Source organism: Oncorhynchus mykiss, chromosome 3 (genome assembly GCF_013265735.2).
Source record: "Oncorhynchus mykiss isolate Arlee chromosome 3, USDA_OmykA_1.1, whole genome shotgun sequence".
Lineage (NCBI taxonomy): Eukaryota > Metazoa > Chordata > Actinopteri > Salmoniformes > Salmonidae > Oncorhynchus > Oncorhynchus mykiss.
Window position 1 is genome coordinate 15,923,421 of NC_048567.1, and position 26,456 is coordinate 15,949,876.

At 45.2% G+C, this 26,456-nt stretch overlaps 1 protein-coding gene and 1 long non-coding RNA gene across 5 annotated transcripts in view; one reads left to right on the forward strand and one right to left on the reverse strand.

Annotated features, from left to right (window-relative positions):
* Positions 1–9,397: 9,397 nt before the first annotated feature.
* On the reverse strand, positions 9,398–12,024 carry LOC118944492. Its single transcript, XR_005039833.1, has 4 exons — positions 11,727–12,024; positions 10,998–11,073; positions 10,227–10,316; positions 9,398–9,457 (listed from the first exon to the last, which is right to left on the reverse strand). It is a non-coding gene; the product is annotated as an uncharacterized LOC118944492 (long non-coding RNA).
* Positions 12,025–16,028: 4,004 nt separating this feature from the next.
* hace1 (HECT domain and ankyrin repeat containing E3 ubiquitin protein ligase 1) overlaps positions 16,029–26,456 on the forward strand; it is a 33,895-nt gene continuing 23,467 nt past the window's right edge. For 2 of the 4 annotated variants that reach the window (XM_036970525.1, XM_036970535.1), the window contains exons 1-12: positions 16,029–16,327; positions 17,251–17,305; positions 17,450–17,539; positions 17,778–17,882; positions 18,094–18,169; positions 18,382–18,513; positions 18,856–18,938; positions 20,135–20,231; positions 21,673–21,774; positions 21,932–22,038; positions 22,258–22,408; positions 22,605–23,203. In XM_036970525.1, the coding sequence (XP_036826420.1) occupies positions 16,237–16,327; positions 17,251–17,305; positions 17,450–17,539; positions 17,778–17,882; positions 18,094–18,169; positions 18,382–18,513; positions 18,856–18,938; positions 20,135–20,231; positions 21,673–21,774; positions 21,932–22,038; positions 22,258–22,408; positions 22,605–23,203 (1,688 nt within the window). In that variant the 5' untranslated portion in view covers positions 16,029–16,236. The remainder of the gene's footprint in view (positions 16,328–17,250; positions 17,306–17,449; positions 17,540–17,777; positions 17,883–18,093; positions 18,170–18,381; positions 18,514–18,855; positions 18,939–20,134; positions 20,232–21,672; positions 21,775–21,931; positions 22,039–22,257; positions 22,409–22,604; positions 23,204–26,456) is intronic. The other 2 variants (XM_036970531.1, XM_036970538.1) reach the window with 2 other exon arrangements.

Here is a 26,456-nt window from a genome sequence, read left to right on the forward strand (position 1 = left end):
GATTCGGCAAATAACATATAAAGAGTGGCTTATTTGACGCCAAACCAACAACATTAGTTACAAATAAGATAAATTGCTAATGTACGATGTAAAAGGTGGATTTTATGATGTAATGTCAACTTCATACATTTCTATCCATTCAATTTTCAACTCAATACAATTCAAGTGGCTTTATTGGCATGGGAAACATATGTTAACATTGCCAAAGCAAGTGAGGGAGATAATATTCAAAGTGAAATAAACAATAAAAATTAACAGTAAACATTACACTCACAGAAGTTCCAAAATAATTAAAACATTACAAATGTCATATGTATATAAACAGTGTACAATGTACAACTGGTTAAAGTACAAAAAGGAAAATAAATGAGCATAAAATGGGTTGTATTTACAATGGTGTTTGTTCTTCACTGGTTCACCTTTTCTTGTGGCATCAGGTCACAAATCTTGCTGCAGTTAGTTTATCAAAATTGTTTGTTTTTTTCGAATTCTTTGTGGATCTGTGTAATTTGAGGAAAATATGTGTCTCTAATATGGTCATACATTGAGCAGGGGGTTAGGAAGTGCAGCTCAGTTTCCACCTCATTTTGTGGGCAGTGTGCACATAGCCTGTCTTCTTTGGAGAGCCAGGTCTGCCTAAGGGGGCCTTTCTCAATAGCAAGGCTATGCTCACTGAGTCTGTACATAGTCAAAGCTTTCCTTAAGTTTGGGTCAGTCACAGTGGTCATGTTACGGTGCGTGAATGAGGACCCAAAAGCGAATTAACGTAAACAGAGCTTCTTTAATAACAAAACAAAACGTAGGCTCAGATGGACCGGCAGGTTCCGACAGGACAGGACAAGGTTGCAGCAAACATGACGATAGTCTGGTTCAGGCATGAACAACACAAACAAGAATCCGACAAAGACAGGAGCAGAAACAGAGAGAGATATAGGGACCTAATCAGAGGGAAAAAGGGAACAGGTGGGAAAAGGGGTGAATGAGGTAGTCAGAGAAGACAAGGAACAGCTGGGGGAAAGAGGGACAGAAACGGTAACCTAGTACGACCAGCAGAGGGAGACAGGGTGAAAGGAAAGGACAGAAACAAGACACAACATGACAATACATGACAGTACCCCCCCCACTCACCGAGCGCCTCCTGGCGCACTCGAGGAGGAAACCTGGCGGCAACGGAGGAAATCCTCGATCAGCGCACGGTCCAGCACGTCCCGAGAGGGAACCCAACTCCTCTCCTCAGGACCGTACCCCTCCCAATCTACGAGGTACTGGTGACCACGGCCCCGAGGACGCCTGTCCAAAATCCTACGGACCCTGTAGATGGGTGCGCCCTCGACAAGGATGGGGGGGGGGGGGGAAGACGAGCGGGGGCGCGAAGAACGGGCTTGATACAGGAGACATGGAAGACCGGGTGGACGCGACGAAGGTATCGCGGAAGAAGAAGTCGAACTGCGACAGGATTAATGACCCGAGAAATACGGAACGGACCAATGAACCGCGGGGTCAACTTGCGAGAAGCCGTCTTAAGGGGAAGGTTCTGAGTGGAGAGCCAAACTCTCTGACCGCGACAATATCTAGGACTCTTAGTTCTACGCTTATTAGCAGCCCTCACAGTCTGCGTCCTATAACGGCAAAGTGCAGACCTGACCCTCTTCCAGGTGCGCTCGCAACGTTGGACAAAAGCCTGAGCGGAGGGGACGCTGGACTCGGCGAACTGAGATGAGAACAGCGGAGGCTGGTACCCGAGGCTACTCTGAAAAGGAGATAGCCCGGTCGCAGACGAAGGAAGCGAGTTGTGGGCGTATTCTGCCCAGGGGAGCTGTTCTGACCAAGACGCAGGGTTGCGAAAAGAAAGACTGCGTAAGATGCGACCAATAGTCTGATTGGCCCGTTCTGCTTGACCGTTAGACTGGGGGTGAAAGCCGGAAGAGAGACTGACGGAAGCCCCAATCAAACGGCAAAACTCCCTCCAAAATTGAGACGTGAATTGCGGACCTCTGTCCGAAACGACGTCTGACGGAAGGCCATGAATTCTGAAAACATTCTCGATGATGATTTGTGCCGTCTCTTTAGCAGAAGGAAGCTTAGCAAGGGGAATGAAATGAGCCGCCTTAGAGAACCTATCGACAACCGTAAGAATAACAGTCTTCCCCGCTGACGAAGGCAGTCCGGTGACAAAATCTAAGGCGATGTGAGACCACGGTCGAGAGGGAATGGGAAGCGGCCTGAGACGGCCGGCAGGAGGGGAGTTACCGGACTTAGTCTGCGCGCAGACCGAACAAGCAGCCACGAAACGACACGTGTCATGCTCCCGGGTGGGCCACCAAAAACGCTGGCGAATGGAAGCAAGCGTACCCCGAACGCCAGGGTGGCCGGCTAACTTGGCAGAGTGAGCCCACTGAAGAACGGCCAGACGAGTAGGAACGGGAACGAAAAGAAGGTTCCTAGGACAAGCGCGCGGCGACGGAGTGTGAGTGAGCGCTTGCTTTACCTGCCTCTCAATTCCCCAGACAGTCAACCTGACAACACGCCCCTCAGGGAGAATCCCCTCGGGGTCAGTGGAGGCTACTGAAGAACTGAAGAGACGAGATAAAGCATCAGGCTTGGTGTTCTTAGAGCCCGGACGATAAGAAATCACGAACTCGAAACGAGCGAAAAACAGCGCCCAACGCGCCTGATGCGCATTAAGTCGTTTGGCAGAACGGATGTACTCAAGGTTCCTATGGTCAGTCCAAACGACAAAAGGAACGGTCGCCCCCTCCAACCACTGTCGCCATTCGCCTAGGGCTAACCGGATGGCGAGCAGTTCGCGGTTTCCCACATCATAGTTACGTTCCGACGGCGACAGGCGATGAGAAAAATACGCGCATGGGTGGACCTTGTCGTCAGAGAGGGAGCGCTGAGAAAGAATGGCTCCCACGCCCACCTCTGACGCGTCAACCTCGACAACGAACTGTCTAGAGACGTCAGGTGTAACAAGGATAGGAGCGGATGTAAAACGATTCTTGAGGAGATCAAAAGCTCCCTGGGCGGAAACGGACCACTTAAAGCACGTCTTGACAGAAGTAAGGGCTGTGAGAGGAGCTGCCACCTGACCGAAATTACGGATGAAACGACGATAGAAGTTCGCGAAGCCGAGAAAGCGCTGCAGCTCGACGCGTGACTTAGGGGCGGGCCAATCAATGACAGCTTGGACCTTAGCGGGATCCATCTTAATGCCTTCAGCGGAAATAACAGAACCGAGAAATGTGACGGAGGAGGCATGAAAAGTGCACTTCTCAGCCTTCACAAAAAGACAATTCTCTAAAAGGCGCTGGAGGACACGTCGAACGTGCTGAACATGAATCTGGAGTGACGGTGAAAAAATCAGGATATCGTCAAGGTAAACGAAAACAAAGATGTTCAGCATGTCTCTCAGGACATCATTGACTAATGCCTGAAAGACAGCTGGAGCGTTAGCGAGGCCGAAAGGAAGAACCCGGTATTCAAAGTGCCCTAACGGAGTGTTAAACGCCGTCTTCCACTCGTCCCCCTCCCTGATGCGCACGAGATGGTAAGCGTTACGAAGGTCCAACTTAGTGAAAAACCTGGCTCCCTGCAGGATCTCGAAGGCTGAAGACATAAGAGGAAGCGGATAACGATTCTTCACTGTTATGTCATTCAGCCCTCGATAATCTATGCAGGGGCGCAGAGACCCGTCCTTCTTCTTGACAAAAAAAAAACCCCGCTCCGGCGGGAGAGGAGGAGGGGACTATGGTACCGGCGTCAAGAGCTACAGACAAATAATCCTCGAGAGCCTTACGTTCGGGAGCCGACAGAGAGTATAGTCTACCCCGGGGGGGAGTGGTTCCCGGAAGGAGATCAATACTACAATCATACGACCGGTGTGGAGGAAGAGAGGTGGCCCTGGACCGACTGAACACCGTGCGCAGATCGTGATATTCCTCCGGCACCCCTGTCAAATCACCAGGCTCCTCCTGTGAAGAAGAGACAGAGGAAACAGGAGGGATAGCAGACATTAAACATTTCACATGACAAGATACGTTCCAGGAGAGGATAGAATTACTAGACCAATTAATGGAAGGATTATGACAAACTAGCCAGGGATGGCCCAAAACAACAGGTGTAAAAGGTGAACGAAAAATTAAAAAAGAAATGGTTTCGCTATGATTACCAGAAACAGTGAGGGTTAAAGGTAGCGTCTCACGCTGAATCCTGGGGAGAGGACTACCATCCAGGGCGAACAAGGCCGTGGACTCCCTTAACTGTCTGAGAGGAATGTCATGTTCCCGAGCCCAGGTCTCGTCCATAAAACAGCCCTCCGCCCCAGAGTCTATTAAGGCACTGCAGGAAGCTGACGAACCGGTCCAGCGTAGATGGACCGACAAGGTAGTGCAGGATCTTGAAGGAGAGACAGGAGTAGTAGCGCTCACCAGTAGCCCTCCGCTTACTGATGAGCTCTGGCTTTTACTGGACATGAAGTGACAAAATGACCAGCAGAACCGCAATAGAGACAGAGGCGGTTGGTGATTCTCCGTTCCCTCTCCTTAGTCGAGATGCGGATACCTCCCAGCTGCATAGGCTCAGCTCCCGAGCCGGCAGAGGAAGATGGTAGTGATGCGGAGAGGGGGGCAACGGAGAACGCGAGCTCCTTTCCACGAGCTCGGTGACGAAGATCAACCCGTCGCTCAATGCGAATAGCGAGTTCAATCAAGGAATCCACGCTGGAAGGAACCTCCCGGGAGAGAATCTCATCCTTTACCTCTGCGCGGAGACCCTCCAGAAGACGAGCGAGCAAAGCCGGCTCGTTCCAGCCACTGGAGGCAGCAAGAGTGCGAAACTCAATAGAGTAGTCTGTTATGGATCGATTGCCTTGACATAGGGAAGACAGGGCCCTGGAAGCCTCCTCCCCAAAAACAGATCGATCAAAAACCCGTATCATCTCCTCCTTAAAGTCCTGATACTGGTTAGTACACTCAGCCCTTGCCTCCCAGATTGCCGTGCCCCACTCACGAGCCCGTCCAGTAAGGAGAGATATGACGTAGGCGACACGAGCAGTGCTCCTGGCGTAAGTGTTGGGCTGGAGAGAAAACACAATATCACACTGGGTGAGGAACGAGCGGCATTCAGTGGGCTCCCCAGAGTAACACGGCAGGTTATTGATTCTGGGCTCCGGAGATTCGAAAGCCCTGGAAGTGGCCGGTGGATCGAGGCGGAGATGGTGAACCTGTTCTGTGAGGTTGGAGACTTGGGTGGCCAGGGTCTCAACGGCATGTCGAGCAGCAGACAATTCCTGCTCGTGTCTGCCTTGCATCGCTCCCTGGATCTCGACGGCTGAGTGGAGAGGATCCGAAGTCGCTGGGTCCATTCTTGGTCGGATTCTTCTGTCAGGTGCGTGACTGAGGACCCAAAAGATTCTTTAATAACAAAACAAAACGTAGGCTCAGATGGACCGGCAGGTTCCGACAGGACAGGACAAGGTTGCAGCAAACATGACGATAGTCTGGTTCAGGCATGAACAACACAAACAAGAATCCGACAAAGACAGGAGCAGAAACAGAGAGAGATATAGGGACCTAATCAGAGGGAAAAAGGGAACAGGTGGGAAAAGGGGTGAATGAGGTAGTCAGAGAAGACAAGGAACAGCTGGGGGAAAGAGGGACAGAAACGGTAACCTAGTACGACCAGCAGAGGGAGACAGGGTGAAAGGAAAGGACAGAAACAAGACACAACATGACAATACATGACAGGTCAGGTATTCTACCACTGTGTACTCTCTGTTTAGGGCCAAATAGCGTTCTAGTTTGCTCTGTTTTTTTGTTAATTCTTTCCAATGTGTCAAGTAATTCTCTTTTTGTTTTCTCATGATTTGGCTGGGTCTAATTGTGTTGCTGTCCTGGGGATCTGTGGGGTGTGTTTGTGTTTGTGAACTGAGCCCCAGGACCAGTTTGCTTAAGGGACTCTTCTCCAGGTTCATCTCTCTGTAGGTGGTGGCTTTGTTATGGAAGGTTTGGTAATCGCTTCCTTTTAGGTGGTTATAGAATTTAACGTCTCTTTTCTGGATTTTAATAATTCTGCTCTGCATGCATTATTTGGTGTTCTACGTTGTACACTGAGGATATTTTTGCAGAATTCTGCACGCAGAGTCTCCATTTGGTGTTTGTCCCATTTTGTGAATTCTTGGTTGGTGAGCAGACCCCAGACCTCACAACCATAAAGGGCAATGGGTTCTATAACTGATTCAAGTATTTTTAGCCAGATCCTAATTTGGTATGTCGAATTTTATGTTCCTTTTGATGGCATAGAATGGTAGTCTTTAATAGTTGATTCTAAGATTTGTATTTGATCATGTATATGTTTTTGCTGTTTGTTCTTCGTTATAGAGCCAAAAAGATTGGATAGAAAATTCTTCATGTTGTTTTTAATATTTTCCAATTTTCCCAGAAGTGGTTAGTCTATGGATTCTTCAATTACATTGAGCTGATTTCTGACGTGCTGTTCCTTCTTTTTCCATAGTGTATTTCTGTATTGTTTTAGTGATTCACCATAGTGAAGGCGTAGACTCAGGTTTTCCAGGTCTCTATATTTTTGGTTGGACAGGTTTCTCAATTTCTTTCTTAGATTTTTGCATTCTTCATCAAACCGTTTGTCATTGTTGTTCATTTTCTTCGGTTTTCTATTTGAGATTTTTAGATTTGATAGGCAAGCTGACACCTTCACTATTACAGTGGAACGTTTTGGAACGTTTTATCCAGGAAGTTGTCTAAAAGGGATTACATTTGTTGTTGCCTAATTGTTTTCTGGTAGGTTTCCAAACTACATTCCTTCCATCTGTAGAATTTCTTAATTTTACTCAGTTCCTTCGTCTTGGATGCCTCATGATTGAGTATTGCTTTGTTCAAGTAGACTGTGGTTTTGCTGTGGTCTGATAGGGGTGTCAGTGGGCTGACTGTGAATGCTCTGAGAGACTCTTGGTTGAGGTCAGTGATAAAGTAGTCTACAGTACTACTGCCAAGAGATGAGCTGTAGGTGTACCTACCATAAGAGTCTCCTCGAAGCCTACTACTGACTATGTACATACCCTGCGTGTGACAGAGCTGCAGGAGTTGTGATCCATTTTTGTTGGTTATGTTGTCATAGTTGTGCCTAGGGGGGCATATGGGTGAGGGAATGCTGTCACCTCCAGGCAGGTGTTTGTCCCCCTGTGTGCTGAGGGTGTCAGGTTCTTGTCCGGTTCTGGAATTTAGGTCGCCCCAGACTAGTACATGTCCCTGGGCCTTGAAATGATTGATTTCCCCCTCCAGGATGGAGAAGCTGTCTTCATTAAAGTATGAGGATTCTAGTGGGGGGATATAGGTAACACACAGGAGGATATTTTTCTCTGTTAAGATAATTTCCTTTTGCATTTCTAGCCAAATGTAAAATGTTCCTATTTTGATTAATTTAATGGAGTGAGTTAGGTCTGCTCTATACCTAATCCCGAAGGTCTGGGGGGGGGGGGGTGTCTAGCTGGTCTGGGCGGGGTGTGTATTGATCTGTTGCTCCTGTGTGAAGTGTTGGGGATACGTTCGAGAGCGATGTCCTTTAGAGTCCAGGCGAAGGTGGGCACTGCTGTCTTGTATAGGTGGACCTGGTCATAGAGGCTGTTCAAGTCCAGGGTGGAGTGGTGGGCCAGGAAAACATTTGATTTTGAGGCACAGTCAAGCGAAATACTTGCGTTTACCCGCTGTATGGTAGCAGGGTTGAGATAACCACTTGTGCATTGGGGAAAGTAGAAGAAGCTTTTTCAATCACTCCCTTCAGTGATGTGGCCACCCTTTCCTGCTGTGTTCTCAGGTTGTTTGTGCCTGTGTGTATTATTATGTGGCTAGGTGAACCTAGTTGGTCCTCAGACAGAAGGTCTAGGGTGCGCTGGGTGAACCTAGTTGGTCTTCAGACAGAAGGTCTAGGGCGTGCTGGATGAACCTAGTTGGTCCTCAGACAGAAGTTCTAGGGCGCGCTGGGTGAACCTAGTTGGTCCTCAGACAGAAGGTCTAGGGAGCGCTGGGTGTTTGGACACCAGAGTTTAGACACACTTTGTTTGGGAACTTTGTTTTCTTGTGTATATTTCCCATTTGAGTCCATAAGGAGTACAATCTGTGTCTTGTGTGTCTTGTATATGTCCTCAGTGGGTGTGGGGGGGTTGTCAGGAGGGCTTTCAGGGTGGCTGACAGGGAGGGTGCTCAGAGGGGGTGAGAGCCGCTGGGCTTGGGGTTCTTCATTAGTCTGTTCTACTGTGATGTCGGTGCTATGGTCAGGCTCTGGTGTGGACTGTTCTGCTGTGGTGTCGAGACTTTTGTCGGGAGCTGAGGTGGGCTGTTCTGCTGGCTTCTCTGCAGGGGTGGCCACCTCTCTAGTGGGTTGTTCTCTGTCACACGCCAACTCCCTCAACCTCTCCTCCAGCAGTCTGATCCTCTCCTCTAGTGCTTTGTTCTTCTCCTGGTCTTGTTTTTTATATTGTTGATGTTGTCTCACCACAGTCCAGAGTGCAGATATGTCACTTTCCACCTCCAGCTCTCCGGGTCTGGTTAAAGGGTTGTTGTTGTGCTGTACTGTTGTAGCCAGGATTAGCTATTTCAAATCAAATCAAACTTTGTCACATGTGCCGAATACAACAAGTGTAGACCTTACCATGAAATGCTTACTTACAAGCCCTTAACCAACAGTGCAGTTCAAGAAGTGTTTAAGAAAATATTGATCAAATAAACTAAAGTAAAAACTAAAGTAAAATAAAATAAAAAGTAACACAATAACATAACAACAACGAGGCCATATACAGGGGGTACCGGTACCGAGTCAGTGTGCGGGGGTACAGGTTAGTTGAGGAACTTAAAACTTTCCACTTTCTCCACTACTGTTCCATCGATGTGGATGATCATCTCCTTTGTTTTGTTGACGTTGAGTGAGAGGTTATTTTCCTGACACCACACTCCGAGGCCCCTCACCTCCTCCCTGTAGGCTGTCTCATCAAATGTGTGCTAAAAGTGGGAATGTTTCATAGTATTTCTGATTAACTCACCACCACAAATCAAATCAAATCAAATGTATTTATATAGCCCTTCGTACATCAGCTGATATCTCAAAGTGCTGTACAGAAACCCAGCCTAAAACCCCAAACAGCAAGCAATGCAGGTGTAGAAGCACGGTGGCTAGGAAAAACTCCCTAGAAAGGCCAAAACCTAGGAAGAAACCTAGAGAGGAACCAGGCTATGTGGGGTGGCCAGTCCTCTTCTGGCTGTGCCGGGTGGAGATTATAACAGAACATGGTCAAGATGTTCAAATGTTCATAAATGACCAGCATGGTCGAATAATAATAAGGCAGAACAGTTAAAACTGGAGCAGCAGCACAGTCAGGTGGACTGGGGACAGCAAGGAGTCATCATGTCAGGTATTCCTGGGGCATGGTCCTAGGGCTCAGGTCCTCCGAGAGAGAGAAAGAAAGAGAGAATTAGAGAGAGCATATGTGGGATGGCCAGTCCTCTTCTGGCTGTGCCGGGTGGAGATTATAACAGAACATGGCCAAGATGTTCAAATGTTCATAAATGACCAGCATGGTCGAATAATAATAAGGCAGAACAGTTGAAACTGGAGCAGCAGCACGGCCAGGTGGACTGGGGACAGCAAGGAGCCAATTAATTTTATTCTTCACAGATATCCACAGAACCATGACTGCAATATAGGCCTACACTCAGATAAACATGTGCTATCTACAACCTAACAGGATTCTTCCGCTGTCCCCATGGGATAACCATTTTTGGTTCCAGGTAGAACACCTTCTGTGTTAAGGTAGAACCCTTTTGGTCTCCATTCCACAGAGGGTTCTACCTGGAACCAAAAAGTTCTCTCCTTTGGTGACAGCCAAAGAACCCTGTTGGAACCCTTTTCTCAAAGAGTGTACTCAACAAGCTTAGCCTATTAAGTTTATACCAGTTATTAAGTTTATTTGATTCTGTACTCAAACATATGCCTGCTATTCAAGATCTAGATCCCAAGGGGTCTTTATTTTCATACTGTATAATCTCACTCTCATCACCATCTCCTTTGCCATCTTATCAAGTCTTCACTTGGAACATTCATACACACACACACACACACACACACACACACACACACACACACACACACACACACACACACACACACACACACACACACACACACACACAATAGTACAATAGTATTTAGCTTACATTTCTCACATTTTAGACATTCAGCTGAGGCCTTGGATGGATCATGTTACACTGAGATGGCACAGGGGTATATGTTGTAGTGGAAATTTCCTGTATTTACCAAATCATGAGAGCAAACCACCACACAAGTCAGAGTTATCATAAAGTCCATCTTTAATTATTATGAGCTCCATCACAACCCTGTGACTCTCAGACCAATTCAGTGTCTATAAATGAATTCTCTGAGAGTCCTTACACATTGCAACTGAGATCCTTTATAGAAAAGACACACATAGCCAGACAGCATTGGCTTGAAATTATCGTTCAGCTTTGTCTCCTAAACTATGTTCTTATCTCACACTTGGTACCACTCAGGACCAGCACCATTACCTCACCCAATAGCATATATCAAATACACCCCCTCCTGGACAAGATCACAGAGAGACAGTGACTGGCACACAGACATTGTGGAGCCAAGAGATAATTGGTTCCCCCTCCATCATCCCTTCAGATGGTTTAAAATATATGTTTACATATGAAGACAAGCTTGACCTCTCCCCTTTCTGTGACCCAAGTAACTGAACCCTGACAGAGAACAGATAACTGCAAACGGCAAACAGTATTATCCAAAATAAGACATTCTATTGACAAATATCTCACATAAGAATGCAATAAAATAAATAAAACATTTTATTTATAAATGTTACCCAAAGAATTCTGATTCTGCTACGACAATGTACAGTCATTTTTAGTGTGGTGGCAAAGTAGGAGAGGAGAAGAGGATGTGGTTACTTGTGGAGGGAGAACAATGAGGGGGGTGGGTTGAGCACCTACAGTGAAGCTGAGTGGTTGCTCTGGCTCATAACATCTTGAATAAAAGAAAGAGATTTAGAAGTGAGTTCCACATTGCCATAGTTCAGCAGCTGAAAAGCCATCATTAACATACTCCCAGAGATAGCAATGTATTCACTGAATGAAGTAGCCTACCATCCTCATTTACAATTGTATTCATCAATGTAATAAATGATACTATAGCACATTCAATTACATTATTATTGTAGACTATAGACTACTCCTGTATCTACCTTGTACAATAACGTAATCATTGAATGAAATAGCGTACCCATCCACATTTACAATTGAATTGATCAATTCGCTAAATAATGCTAGCAAGCACATACAGTTACATTGTGGTAGAATAGGCTACTACTGTATCCACACTATATTAGGATACCGTTGTGATATTGTCAGGCCTGATTTTTAGGTCTTCCATCGAAGTTGCATGTTGTACCTAGTTTCCCTTCAGTGAAAAGTAGTTATTTAATTTACAATTGAATTAATCCATTAAATAAATATTACTAGCACATCAAATGACATTATTGTACCCTAGTCTACCCCACTATTGACACAGTAAATTATATTGCCTACGTGCTTTTGACAATACGTTAACAACAAAAAAATATTATTTTCAAATAAACCAAAATTTGCCTTAGTTTCCTAACTTAAATACAGCCTACTTACTCCTCAATTGGATCAAGGACATCTTGGTCATTATTTTCATCGTCTCGAATAAGGAAACTATCTTGGGCAGACACTCGCTACTGTCACTTGTAAAAAACGAATGAATGTTGTGTTGCCGCCGAGCTCTCAAATACCGTGCCAGTCTCTCACTCTATGAACGGTCACTGCAATCCGGATTCCTTGGGGCGTCCTTACCCTAAACTAACACTAAACTTAACCAATTTACATTTATACTTGATAGAGGTGTGGACATCCTAAAGATCCCGTATAGCACGGACCCTCTGGGAAAGTCTATGAACTGTTCTATTCGACTGAAGGGACATCCCAAGGAGCCTAAAAATAGCAACTATTAACTCCTCTGAAAGCCATGGACACAACTCTTATTGGTTGTCTGATGTGGAACTGGTAATAATACAGTCTGTGATTGGCTAACAACTTTTAGATCTGTATACAGCGAGATAAGATAACATGCCATGAGGTGTTGAGGCAAACACAGATTATCTATAGATTGGGCATAATCTTTTCTCTGCCATTAGCGATAACAGGAAATACACAAACTGTAGGCTACACTATAGTTCAAGGTGGCTTTGTACTGGAAAAATTGTACGTTTCTAACATTTATGGTTGAGATTGAATTAATATAAATATAAACTATGCACATTATGACTTTCATTAACACGCGATGCAGGCATCACGCAGATGTTAGTAGGGCATTGGTATCATGTCATGTCAGGTGGTACGGTTGCCTAGGCTTATATATGTCCCTTATCACCCCCCATACAGCTGCGCTGTCCAGCCAAAGTGCCTCTGTGCAGCCTCACCTTTTGCTACTCTCATGACTGATTGGATGCCTGTACAAATAGCGCCAAATTGGAACAGTGAGTGCTGCCCCTAGGAACTCAGTGCAATCATGTTGATATAGGTAACAGAGTAGCACCATCTAGTGTTAATTTCATTACATTGAAGGAAAGCCTAGTACAGTAATGTGTAGTGTGTAGCCTATTGGAAATGGGCAGCAATATATTTTATATTACGTTTCTCCCCCCAAAAAGCCTTTTTTCATAATTAGAAACTTCAATTGTGTTGTTCATTTGTGTGTTGACTGTGTTTGTTACTTTCGATGTGTAGTTTCTATTTTAGACCTTCACAGCAATAGGTAGGCCTGGGTATCTATTTAATTTCCGAATGTGGAATTTACATGAAAGCCTTTGCTCTCTTGTGTCATCTGGTGCTTTCTGGGGATTGGCTCTCTAGGATGCAGCCGTAATAAATGTAGTGAAATATATCATGTGAATAGTAAACCATACAATAACTACAATACAATTCACAATCGAACAGTCTACATTGTTTTCAAATAGCTAGTCTTGTGGTAGAAGAGATTCGAATTAAGATGAAAGTTGTTTGATTATACTACAGTGTTTGGGTAGCTATCAAGCAACGTGCATCGATGAAGAAGAATCTAAACGTCGATTTTAAAAACAAATTGAACACGGATGTTATTTTTAGGAAACTTAAATTCCCAATAAGGGATAGCCTACCAGACTAAGAGTTTTAGTATTTCGATTGGAACGGACCTTTTTGATCCTCCTCACAGATATATTGTTCATACAGAACATTTACATCTCAAGTTAAACCAGACAAAACTTAATTTAATTCATCTGAATCACAGAATTGGACAATAAAAACAACAACAATGTATTCAAATGTTTGCCCAAAATGATGGGTAACATCTAAGAATGTTACACGTTTGAACAGCAATTTTTATTAAACATATTTAAAAAAGTTAATGCACAAATTAACTGCAAATATTTCTGTAAGACTAAATTCATGAAATTCTGCATGAAAAAAAGGTACATTTCCATGTGAAGATGTTGTAAGTGCCAAAGGTGTAAAAGAGAGAAAGAACAAGAACAAGTTCTGGTGCCGTTTTGGTTGTCAACAATTATATTAACAAAATATTAATATTTCAGAATTTCTAGAAGGAATTTAACTCCTGGACATAAAACGAAAATGTAGGCATTTCTAAATATAACACATTTTCTCTCTTTCAGATAAAGGGCTCATTTTGATAAACCTGAAATAAATATAACATTTCTAATCTTTCCTGTATTAATTCATTACTTAATTGTTTACTTGGTCCTGTTAGTTTTTATGATTTTGTTATTATTTTATTTTCTAATAAATGTTTCCAGTGATGGGAATTGAACAACAGATTGTTATCAATACACAAATGAATTCAGGGCTGATTATTACTAATTGATAATATCTGACATTTGTAGCTCAAAAGGTATTATTGTAATTAAAATAAATAGTAAGAGTGAATTTAATGTTGTAATCCAAATGTTGATTTTCATAATTTATTGTCATTTTTTTGTATAATTTAACTGGTTAATCTTTGGATATATTACACTACCCATAATACCTTTCTCTTGGTGCATTTTTTTTGTTATCACAAAGGTAAATATAAAATGTAATGATGATGAATAAATCTTTCAATTAGTCAATGTTTTTTTTCTCCTGTTTACCACACTTTACTTGTCATATCATTTACATAGAGACATTTTTGGCCTCAGTCCTTATGCTTACACATTGAAAAAGCATGCAAATCAGAATTTTCAATGCAAACAAAGTGTGACGTTATGAGATGCATGACATTGTTAGAGGTTTTCGCTGATGAGGTTCACTAATTCACTAAACCATATAGAGATATACACAGACCCACTTCAGTTTGCATACCGCCCCAACAGGTCCACAGATGACGCAAACGCCTGCACACTGCCCTTTCCCATCTGGACAAAAAGAATACCTATGTAAGAATGTTGTTCATTGACTACAGCTCAGCATTCAACACCATAGTACCCTCCAAACTCATCATCAAGCTGGATGCCCTGGGTCTCAACTCCTCCCTGTGCAACTGGGTCCTGTACTTTCTGACGGGCCGCCCCCAGGTGGTGAAGGTAGGAAACAACATCTCCACTTCGCTGACCCTCAACACTGAGGCCCCACAAGGGTGTGTGCACAGCCCTCTCCTGTACTCCCTGTTCACCCACGACTGTGGCCACGCACGCCTCCAACTCAATCATCGAGTTTACAGACGACAAAAAAGTAACGGGCTTGATAACCAACAACGACGAGACGACCTACAGGGAGGAGGTGAGGGCACCAGAGTGTGGTGTCAGGAAAACAACCTCTCACTCAACGTCAACAAAACAAAGGAGATGATTTTGGACTTCAGGAAACAACAGAGGGAGCACCCCCCTATCCACATCGAAGGGACACCAGTGGAGAAGGTGGAAAGTTTTAAGTTCCTGAGCGTACACATCACAGACAAACTGAAATGGTCCACCCACACAGACAGTGTGGTGAAGAAGGCACAACAGCTCCTCTTCAACCTCAGGAGGCTGAAGAAATTTGGCCTGTCACCCAAAACCCTGACTAACTTTTACAGATGCACAATCGAGAGCATCCTGTTGGGCTGTATCACAGCCTGGTACGGATGTGATACCAAAAGGCTCTCCAGAGGGTGGTGCGGTCTGCACAACACATCACCGTGGGAAAACTACCTGCCCTCCATGACACCTACAACACCCGTTGTCACATGAAGGCCAAAATGATCATGAAGTACAACAACCACCCGAGCCACTGCCTGTTCACACCGCTATCATCCAGAAGGCGAGGTCAGTACAGGTGCATCAAAGCTGGGCCTGAGAGATAGAAGCTGTTTTTCAATCTCAAGGCCATCAGACTGTTAAATAGCCATCACTAACTCAGGGAGGCTGCTGCCTACACTAAGACCCAATCACTGGACACTTTAATAAATGGATCACTAGTCACTTTAAACAATGCCACTTTAAATAATGCCACTTTAATAATGTTTCCGTATCTCACTTTACTCATATTACTTGTATATACTGCATTTTATATAATCTACTGCCTATGCCGCTCGGCCATCGCTCGTGCATATATTTATATGTACATATTTTCATTCACCCCTTTAGATTTGTGTGTATTAGGTAGTTGGTGGGGAATTTTTAAATTACTTGTTAGATTTGTGTGTAGTAGGTAGTTGTTGGGAATTGTTAGATATTACTTGTTAGATATTACTACACTGTTGGAACTAGAAGCACAAGCATTTCGCTACACTCGCATTAACATCTGCTAACCATGTGTATGGTTAACAGATGTTCATGTTAAAATAATGTTAAAATAACATTTTATTTGATGATGACTGAATCAATCAATGAATCGTGAACTACACATATTTGACACTGAAAACTACAGTACCCAGACCGCATTGCCATCTGACGTAATGAAAACAGGAAGAATGGGACTTGACACAAGAAATGTTGCTGAATGAATCAGAGGGTAGAGAGAGGAAAAGGGGAAGCCTAATGTAAATTTCTCGGCGGCTCGATGGATGACATCGAAGCCAGAAGCACCCTTTTAGCGGAAAAATAATCTTGCTCGAGGCTTTGTATCCTCGGTTTTGTTCCCGGTTGTTGGTACACATATGATGGAACGGGCGATGGAGCAACTAAACGTACAGCTGAACAGGCTGACCCGCTCTCTGCGTCGCGCCAGGACTGTCGAGCTCCCGGAAGGTATAGCCTATCGACCAAAGGACATAAATAATCGACAGGGCATAATAGGAGACTTTAGCTATATCTATAACATACTGTATATTCACGCTAATACATATAGTAATTTAATGTTTGGATTACAGTATCATCTTACAGTTTGTCAATAACAAGGCGGAAGCCAGCAACCCTTGAGGCCATTAGACATTTCCGTGTCTACAGACTGTATGTTGGATAGGGTATTATTCTAACCATTTCATAGTAATAATATGATACGAATCTAGTGAGACCAACTGATACATACTTTGTTTCATGATACAAAAACGAAAGCGTGACTGACAGATGCCATGGTAATATAAGCCTAGTGGTGACATAAAGTAATGGGTTGCATAGGCTGCAGATAGACAGAGCTGCCAGTAAATAGACTTCAGACCGACTGACTTCACAGACTGAGTTCAGTAGGAAGCATAGCTGTTGTGTTGATTGCTGTATTCTGTTACCTTTCTTCTATTGATCCAGAAGGGCATGTTAGTGCATGTTTATTGTCTAACTAGCAACACCATTATATTACCACTGTACTCGTGTCCATGTCTGACAACAGCAACAACATTACCATTGAGTTGAACTCCAGATCTATTGGAGTAGGAAACAGAAACGTGTTTTGTCTTGTGCAGGAAGTGCATTCTTGAGTCTGAGGCGCTACATTGTGCAATCCTTTTTGACAGCCCAGCTGATAGTGTCTGGTTTGAAGGAAGTGCAGTCACTGATAGTGGTTGTACATCAGTAGTTATGACGGCCCTAAGTATGAGTCAGTAGCTTCTACATAGAGCGCTCTAAGAATACGGAGCTCTCGAGAACTAAGAATACTGATTTTAGCAGAGGAAGGTCTTTGTTCTTTAATTTCACAATTATCATTGACACACCCTCTCCCTGTTGTCCCCTCACAGACAATGAAACTGCAGTCTACACACTCATGCCAATGGTTATGGCTGACCAGCACAGGTATGACTCTGTGTTTGTGTGTGTCTTATGTGTGTGTGTCTTATGTGTGAGAGAGAGAGACAGTGGAAGTTGTCAACATTGATTCCCTGTCAACATTGATTCCCTGTATATAAATTATCTGACATGCCTGTCTTGTACTTGAAGGTCGGTTTCTGAATTACTCCTCAACTCCAAGTTTGATGTGAACTACGCTTTCGGACGAGTCAAGAGAAGTCTACTTCACATTGCTGCCAAGTAAGGAATGTTTACATTTTTATCACTCATTGTTCTAATTGTTTCATTGTTTTGTTAGAAACCAACCAGACAGCATAATCTCTCCAGCATCTATTTTTATCACAGTGGTGTCTCTGATGAAACTCGGGATCTGTGGGTGTGTGTCTTTCTGTGTGTCTTTCTATGTCTGTGTGGGTGAGTACTCTACATCTATTTGTGTATTGCGGTGCTTGGGAACGTGTTGGTTATTGTGTTGTAGCTGTGGATCAGTGGAGTGCCTGGTCCTACTGCTAAAGAGAGGAGCGAACCCTAACTACCAGGACATCTCAGGCTGCACCCCTCTGCACCTGGCTGCCAGAAACGGGTAGGATACTGTACATAGACATTACTGCACACTCACTATAGTACTCTGCTGCCCCCCTTTGGTAGGGAGGAAGAATACACCTTTTACATGACGATCACAGATCCCTGCCAGCCCAGTGAACATGGTTTAGGGATGTTGATGATAGTGGTAATGTTTACAGTATTATTATATCTGATACTTAATGAATCCCCCTCATCTTTCCTCCCTATAGACAGAAAAAGTGTATGGGAAGACTACTAGAATACAATGCAGACGTGAACATCTGCAACAATGAGGGACTGACAGCTGTGAGTACCACTGTGAAGTCATGTGTATAGACAGACCAGTACTGCTGTTAAATTCTGTCATATCTCAGGGATGTAGTTCTATTAAAAATGGTGAACGCAGGTCGTCTGCGTACAGTAAATGCCATTAACACAATAAAAAGGTGTGTATACAGGGTTTACTTATGTTAACGCTTTACTGCAGCCCTCATCCTCTTCCTCCCCTCCTCCTCTAGATCCACTGGTTGGCTGTGAACGGGCGGACTGAGCTGCTTCATGACCTGGTGCAGCATGTGACTAACGTGGATGTAGAGGATGCCATGGGACAGACCGCCCTTCATGTAGCCTGCCAGAACGGACACAAGACTGTGAGTAGATAACACGCATATATCAACCAAGACCTGTATGGAAGTACCAACATTTCCATAAAACGTTCAGTATACATTGTTCATCATAGACACAAGGCTGTGAGTGTACAGAACACGTGTCACTTTTGATATCTCAGAAGTCGTAAATGGATTGTGTTCATTTGGAACCTTTGCCAGTGTTGTTATATAATCAAGTTTCAACGTTTATTAATCATAACTTCATGATAAGTTCCATGGTGAATAACATGATGAATACCAGACAGTAGTGTGGATGATGGGTTTGTTTCTCTTCTCACTTTCCCTCTTCCTCATTTGCCTGTGTGTGGTCGATGACATCATCAGACGGTGCAGTGCCTGCTGGACAGTGGAGCGGACATCAACAGACCTAACTGCTCTGGGGCCACACCCCTCTACTTCGCCTGCAGGTCACTACGTACACTAGTACAGGAATGCTGATGCAATACTTCCTCTCATCCTTCTTCCTATTGTCCACTTAGAATTGTAGATAGAGTATGAACTATTCTTTGTAACACATTGGTTCGTCAATTGAAATGCAAAGGTGTTGTTTTGATTCAGTGTGGCTGTAAACATATATTTCACGGCATTGTACAAGGCTCTTAATGGGAGGAGGTGGTATTGGAAGAGGAGGAAGAGGAAGCTGGGGCATGGAATATGAAGAGACCAAAGAACAGTGATCACAGCCAGACAGCTGTCCAGAGTTATGTCCCAAACTTCAGTAGCACACTCCTATCCCTGTCAGTCCTCTGATGGTCTCTATGCAGCCTGTCTCATTCAGATGATAAGAATAGGCATGAGGAAACTCATCCCTCAGCTTCAGAGAGACGGAGAATAATGAGGTTCCTATTAATTCAGAACATGACAGTGACACCCCAGCCTTCCTTTGAGTGCTGTGTATTAAGCTCTACACACACACACACACACGCGCAGACACACACACGCGCAGACACACACACACACACACACACACACACACACACACACACACACAGGATGAGCACGGTTGGAGACTGCAGTGATCGTATAATCCTCTGATCTTTTGTTTTGATTATGTTTCACTTGTACATTAGTCAGTTCCCATTAAGGAGGCTCAATCTGAAAAGCACTGTGATTAGAACAATTAGTCTGTAAAGAACTGTGGATAAATGAAGTGTTGTTTTACTGTCAACTGACTGCATCACAGAGTATGTCAGTCTAAATTGGGTGCCTGGCCCACCAGCCAATGTACCTGTCTAGTGAATGAAATAATACACTGGACATCTTGATTTGGTACAAGCCCTTCTCAGATCTCCACCTCTGACTCCAGCCTTCTATTGACCACCTCTTAACGTTAACCCTTATCTTCTGAAATGTCATTATGTATTGTATATAGAGGTTAAACCTTAACTAACTTTATATTTATATTTTGTCAGAACTCTGTGTGTCCTTAGTCATAGTGGCTAGAGTGTTACAGTTAAGTTTATAATCATTTGTATGTACGATGATATCCATTGACATTTCTTTACGATAAGACACAAGCTCAGAAGTAAAAAGGAGTAGAGAGCAATGTTAAAGTCATACAAGAATACATTCAATACATTAAAGCCCTGCTTATATCCCACAGCCACGGTCAAAGGGACACGGCACAGATCCTTCTCTCTCGAGGGGCTAAGTACCTACCTGACAAGAATGGAGTCACCCCTCTGGATCTGTGTGTACAGGTGAGCATTGCCATGACAACACATGGCTAATATAACAAACAAGCACCTGTCACGTTGGTAAAAGGGTCGGGAGACGGTCGCAGGAATGCGTAATACGTTTTTTAAAATTTCTTTACCCAAATTACAGTGCCGTGTACAGGCACGTGGACGAAGACCAAACAAACACATTTTCCAAACACAGGGTTGAGACCCAAACAAAAGAGAGAGGAGTACCTCTCATAAATACACATTCGCACAATGATTATCACACAGGACGAGACCCGTAATCATCTGCACAATACACGTGACACGAAAGCCAAAACAACACAGCTTAGGTACTCGGAAGACCAATGGACATTGGAACAAAAATGTACAAGACAATGGTGAACAAAGGGCACACTTATACAATTACTAATCAAATGGGAATAGGGACCAGGTGTGCGTAATGACAATTCTGGAGGGATCCATGACAGTACCCCCCCCCCCCCCCCCCCCCCCCCGTCGACTCGCAACAGCAGCGCAACGACACCGGTCTCAAGGGCGATCACAGGAACGCGGGTCAATTAGGACCCGATGCAGCTGCCAAAGTTGCATCGTCGGACGGACCCGTTGTGGCCACGTCAGACGGCTCAGTTGCAGCTGCCGAAGTTGCGCCGGATGGACCGGTCGCAGCGTCGTCGGACGGCTCAATTTCAGCTGCCAAAGTTGCGCCGGACGGACAGGTCGCAGCGTCGTCAGACGGCTCAATTTCAGCTGCCAAAGTTGCGCCGGATGGACCGGTCGCAGCGTCGTCCGACGGCTCAATTTCAGCTGCCAAAGTTGCGCCGGATGGACCGGTCGCAGCGTCGTCCGACGGCTCAATTTCAGCTGCCAAAGTTGCGCCGGATGGACCGGTCGCAGCGTCATCGGACGGCTCAATTTCAGCTGCCAAAGTTGCGCCGGATGGACTGGTCGCAGCGTCGTCGGACGGCTCAGTTGCAGCTGCCGAAGTTGCGCCAGATGGACCGGTCGCAGCGTCGTCGGACGGCTCAATTTCAGCTGCCAAAGTTGCGCCGGATGGACCGGTCGCAGCGTCGTCGGACGGCTCAATTTCAGCTGCCAAAGTTGCGCCGGATGGACCGGTCGCAGCGTCGTCGGACGGCTCAATTTCAGCTGCCAAAGTTGCGCCGGATGGACCGGTCGCAGCGTCGTCGGACGGCTCAATTTCAGCTGCCGAAGTTGCGCCGGATGGACCGGTCGCAGCGTCGTCGGACGGCTCAATTTCAGCTGCCAAAGTTGCGCCGGACGGACCGGTCGCAGCGTCGCCGGACGGACCGGTCGCAGCGTCGCCGGACGGACCGGTCGCAGCGTCGCCGGACGGACCATTCCCGTTGTCTCCCTTAATGGTTGATTATTCAAGGAAACAGCAGTCGGTCTCTTTCCCCCTTTTTGATCCCACTGTGTTGGTGTGTGTGTTGTTCAGGGTGGTTATGGAGAGACGTGTGAGATCCTCATCCAGCACCATGGCAGACTGTTTCAGACACTCATCCAGATGACACAGAATGATGACATCAAAGAGAATATGGTACATATCTGTCTCACTCTGTTATTAGAGCATTGAATAGGTTCATGTCCACACACCTCTTTTTCTTTTAGAAAGTACTATTTTAACTGTGTGTGTGTGTGTGTGTGAAATATATATATATATATATATATATATATATATATATATATATATATAGCTCAGGCAGGTTCTAGAGCATGTCTCCCAGCAGAGTGACAGTCACTACCAGAAGATCCTGACCAGTCTAGCAGAGGTGGCCACTACTAATGGACACAAACTCCTCAGGTAATATACCCTCTGCTAGACTAGGCTCCCAGCCACACCTGAGGCAAATGCATATGGAAGTGCACTTTTATTTAGTTTCTAATTAATTTATCTGAAGGAAGTTTATTCAGGCATTACAATGCAATAAGTATGTAACAGCAACGCCACTACCTTTTAAAGCTAGTCATCTAGGGGTAAATGTTTCTTCTCTTCCGTACTCACTGTCAGTCTCCTCTCCAGTCTCTCCAGTAGCTACGAGGCTCAGATGAAGAGTCTGCTGAGAATCATCCGGATCTTCTGCCATGTCTTCCGCCTGGGCCCTTCCTCTCCCAACAACGGGAATGACATGGGATACAATGGGAACAAGACGCAGCGCAGCCAGGTCTTTAAGGTCAGTATGGGGTTAGTACTGAACCTGAATTCAGATACTCACAGAGATGTAGTACATGGTGTGAATCACAAGAGGGCATTGAGAGATTGTTCACCATCTTCAGATCCCTGATCCATGACTTGTCCTGGTGCATGACTTTGAGTGTGTTTGTGTGTGTGTGTGTGTGTGTGTGTTTTTGTGTGTTTTTGTTTGTCAGCATCTACCCCTCTCTTTCTTTCTCTTCCTCTCTCTCTTTCTCTTTCTCTCCCTATTTCCCTCTCTCTCTCTTTCAACATCTATCTGTCTGTCTCTCTCTCTCGCTCTCTCCATCCCTCTTTCTCTCCCCTCTCTCTCTCCTTTCTCCCCTTCACTCGCTCCCTCTCCTTCACTCACTCAGTCTCTTTCCTTGCCTCCCCCTTTCCTCTCTCTCTCTGATTTCCTCCAGCCGTTGGAGTTGCTGTGGCACTCTCTAGATGAGTGGTTGGTGTTGATCTCTACAGAGCTGGAGAAGAGCCACCAGGACCCCTCCAACTCCTCCTCCTCAGGGAGTGAGATCGCCTCCCTCCTCCTCAAACAACGTGGCGAGGTCGACTCCGCCTCCACCCCTGCCGTCTTCACGGTGGCACCATCGCTGCCACCCTCCATGCCCCTACCCCCTTTGCCGGACCCAGAGGGTGGCAAGAGGACCCCGGAGGTTCTTATGGAAACGCCGGAGGTATACGCGGACGGAGAGGATGTCATCTCTATGACGGCCAATCGGCTCAGCGCGGTGATCCAGGCCTTCTACATGTGCTGTTCCTGTCAGATGCCACAGGGGTGAGAATGACCTCTGACCCCTAACCCAGGGATGATAAACTCCAGTTCTTGGGAGCCCTGAGTATCTGCTGGTTTTCTCATTGGCCAGGCTCTGGATTGCAGTGCACACACCTTATTTTACAGATCTATATTGGCCACTAAATGACAGAGTCAGTGTTCCTCTCATAATCTCCTAGTTTCACATAGATACTTTATGTAACTCTTCCTCCTTCACATCCCCTTTGTGTGAGTAGGCCTGGGAAAGAATGGAGCTTTAATGTCTCCTCTCCACACACACACATACACACACTTTTCCTCGCCCCCTGGCTAGATAATTACATTTTAATTTGATAATTAAGCTCTAATTGAACGGTGAATAGGAGCCACTATTATTGACCCTATGCTGCTGTAGTAGAAGAAAATGGCTGTATTTGTCTTTGTTTCTCTTTCCCTGCTCTTCATTCGCTGATAGCCTGGCTTTTCCTGTCAGGGAAACACTTTCAATAATGCAAATTATTGTGTTTTGAAGAGGGATCAGATCCACTCATTATAATAGACAGATGCTGCACAAATCAAATTTATTTATAAAGCCCTTCTTACATCAGCTGATGTCACAAAGTGCTGTACAGAAACCCAGCCTAAAACACCAAACAGCAAGCAATGCAGGTGTAGAAGCACGGTGGCTAAGAAAAACTCTAGAAAGGCCAGAACCTAGGAAGGAACCCCATAGCCGCAGGCAGAACAGTTGAAACTGGAGCGCAGCACGGCCAGGTGGACTGGGGACAGCAAGAAGTCATCAGGCCAGGTAGTCCTGAGGCATGGTCCTAGGTCTCAGGTCCTCCAAGAGAGAGAAAGAGAGAGAGAATTAGAGAGAGCATACTTAAATTCACACAGGACACCGGATAAGACAGGAGAAATTCTCCAGATATAACAGACTGACCCTAGCCCCCCGACACAAACTACTGCAGCATAAATACTGGAGGCTGAGACAGGAGGGGTCGGGAGATATTGTGGCCCCATCCGACGATACCCCCGGACAGGGCCAAACAGGCAGGAAATAACGCCACCCACTTTTCCTAAGTACAGCCCCCACACCACTAGAAAGATATCTTCAACCACCAACTTACCATCTTGAGACAAGGCCGAGTATAGTCCACGAAGATCTCCACCATGGCACAACCCAAGGGGTGCGCCAAACCGGACAAGAAGATCACGTCAGTGACTCAACCCACTCAAGTGACGCACCCCTCCTAGGAATGGCATGGAAGAGCATCAGTAAGCCAGTGACTCAGCCCCTGTAATAGGGTTTGAGGCAGAGAATCCCATTGGAGAAAGGGGAACCAGCCAGGCAGAGACAGCAAGGGTGGTTCGTTGCTCTAGTGCCTTTCCGTTCACCTTCACAGTCCTGGGCCAGACTACACTCAATCATCGGACCTACTGAAGAGATGAGTCTTCAATAAATACTTAAAGGTTGAGACTGAGTCTGCATCTCTCACATGGGTAGGCAGACCATTCCATAAAACTTGAGCTCTATAGGAGAAAGCCCTGACTCCAGCTGTTTGATTAGAAATTCTAGGGACAGTTAGGAGGCCTGCGTCTTGTGACCGTAGCGTACGTGTAGGTATGTACGGCAGGACCAAATCTGAAAGATGGGTAGGAGCAAGCCCATGTAATGCTTTGTAGGTTAGCAGTAAAACCTTGAAATCAGCCCTTGCCTTAACAGGAAGCCAGTGTAGAGTGGCATGGATGAATTTTTCTGCATCATATTTGGACAGAAAGTTTCAGATTTTTGCAATGTCAAAAGAGACATCAGGGTCCAGAGTAACGCCGCATAGCAGTGAAAGTTAACATTTTGTTTCTGAATGACATCACCAAGAGGTAAAATATATAGTGACAACAATAGTGGTCCTAAAACGGAACCTTGAGGAACACCGAAATTTACAGTCGAGTTGTCAGAGGACAAACTATCCACAGAGACAAACTGATATATTTCCGACACATAAGATCTAAACCAGGCCAGAACTTGTCCGTGGAAACCCAAATTGGTCTACAATCTCTCCAAAAGAATGTGGTGATCGATGGTATCAAAAGCAGCACTAAGGTCTAGGAGCACGAGGACAGATGCAGAGCCTCCGTCTGATGCCATTAAAAGGTAATTTACCACCTTCAACAGGGGCAGTCTCAGTGCTATGATGGGGTCTAAAACCAGACTGAAGCGTTTCGTATACATTGTTTGTCTTCAGGAAGGCAGTGAGTTGCTGCGCAACAGCTTTTTATTTATTTTTTGATAGGACTGGGAGATTCGATATAGGCCGATAGTTTTTTATATTTTCTGGTTCAAGGTTTGGCTTTATCAAAAGAGGCTTTATTACTGCCACTGTTAGTGAGTTTGGTACACATCCGATGGATAGAGAGCCGTTTATAATGTTCAACATAGGAGGGCCAAGCACAAGAAGCAGCTCTTTCAGTAGTTTAGTTGGAATAGGGTCCAGTATGCAGCTTGACGGTTTAGAGGCCATGATTATTTTCATCATTGTGTCAAGAGAATTAGTTCTAAAACACTTGAGTGTCTCCCTTGATCCTAGGTCCTGGCAGAGTTGTGCCGACTGAGGACAACTGAGCTTTGGAGGAATACGCCGATTTAAAGAGGAGTCCGTAATTTGATTTCGAATGATCATGATCTTTTCCTTAAAGAAGTTCATGAATTTATCACTGCTGAAGTGAAAGCCATCCTCTCTTGTGGAATGCCGCTTTTTAGTTAGCTTTGCGACAGTATCACAAATACATTTTGGATTGTTCTTATTTTCCTCAACTAAGTTAAGTAAAATAGGATGATGGAGCAGCAGTGAGGACTATTCGATACTGCACAGTACTGTCTTTCCAAGCTAGTCGAAGACTTCCAGTCTGGTGGAGCAGCAGTGAGGACTATTCGATACTGCACGGTACAGTCTTTCCAAGCTAGTCGGAGACTTCCAGTTTGGTGGAGCAGCAGTGAGGACTATTCGATACTGCACGGTACTGTCTTTCCAAGCTGGTCGGAAGACTTCCAGTTTGGTGGAGCAGCAGTGAGGACTATTTGATACTGCACGGTACAGTCTTTCCAAGCTGGTCGGAAGACTTCCAGTTTGGTGGAGCAGCAGTGAGGACTATTCGATACTGCACGGTACAGTCTTTCCAAGCTGGTCGGAAGACTTCCAGTTTGGTGGAGCAGCAGTGAGGACTATTCGATACTGCACGGTACTGTCTTTCCAAGCTAGTCGGAGACTTCCAGTTT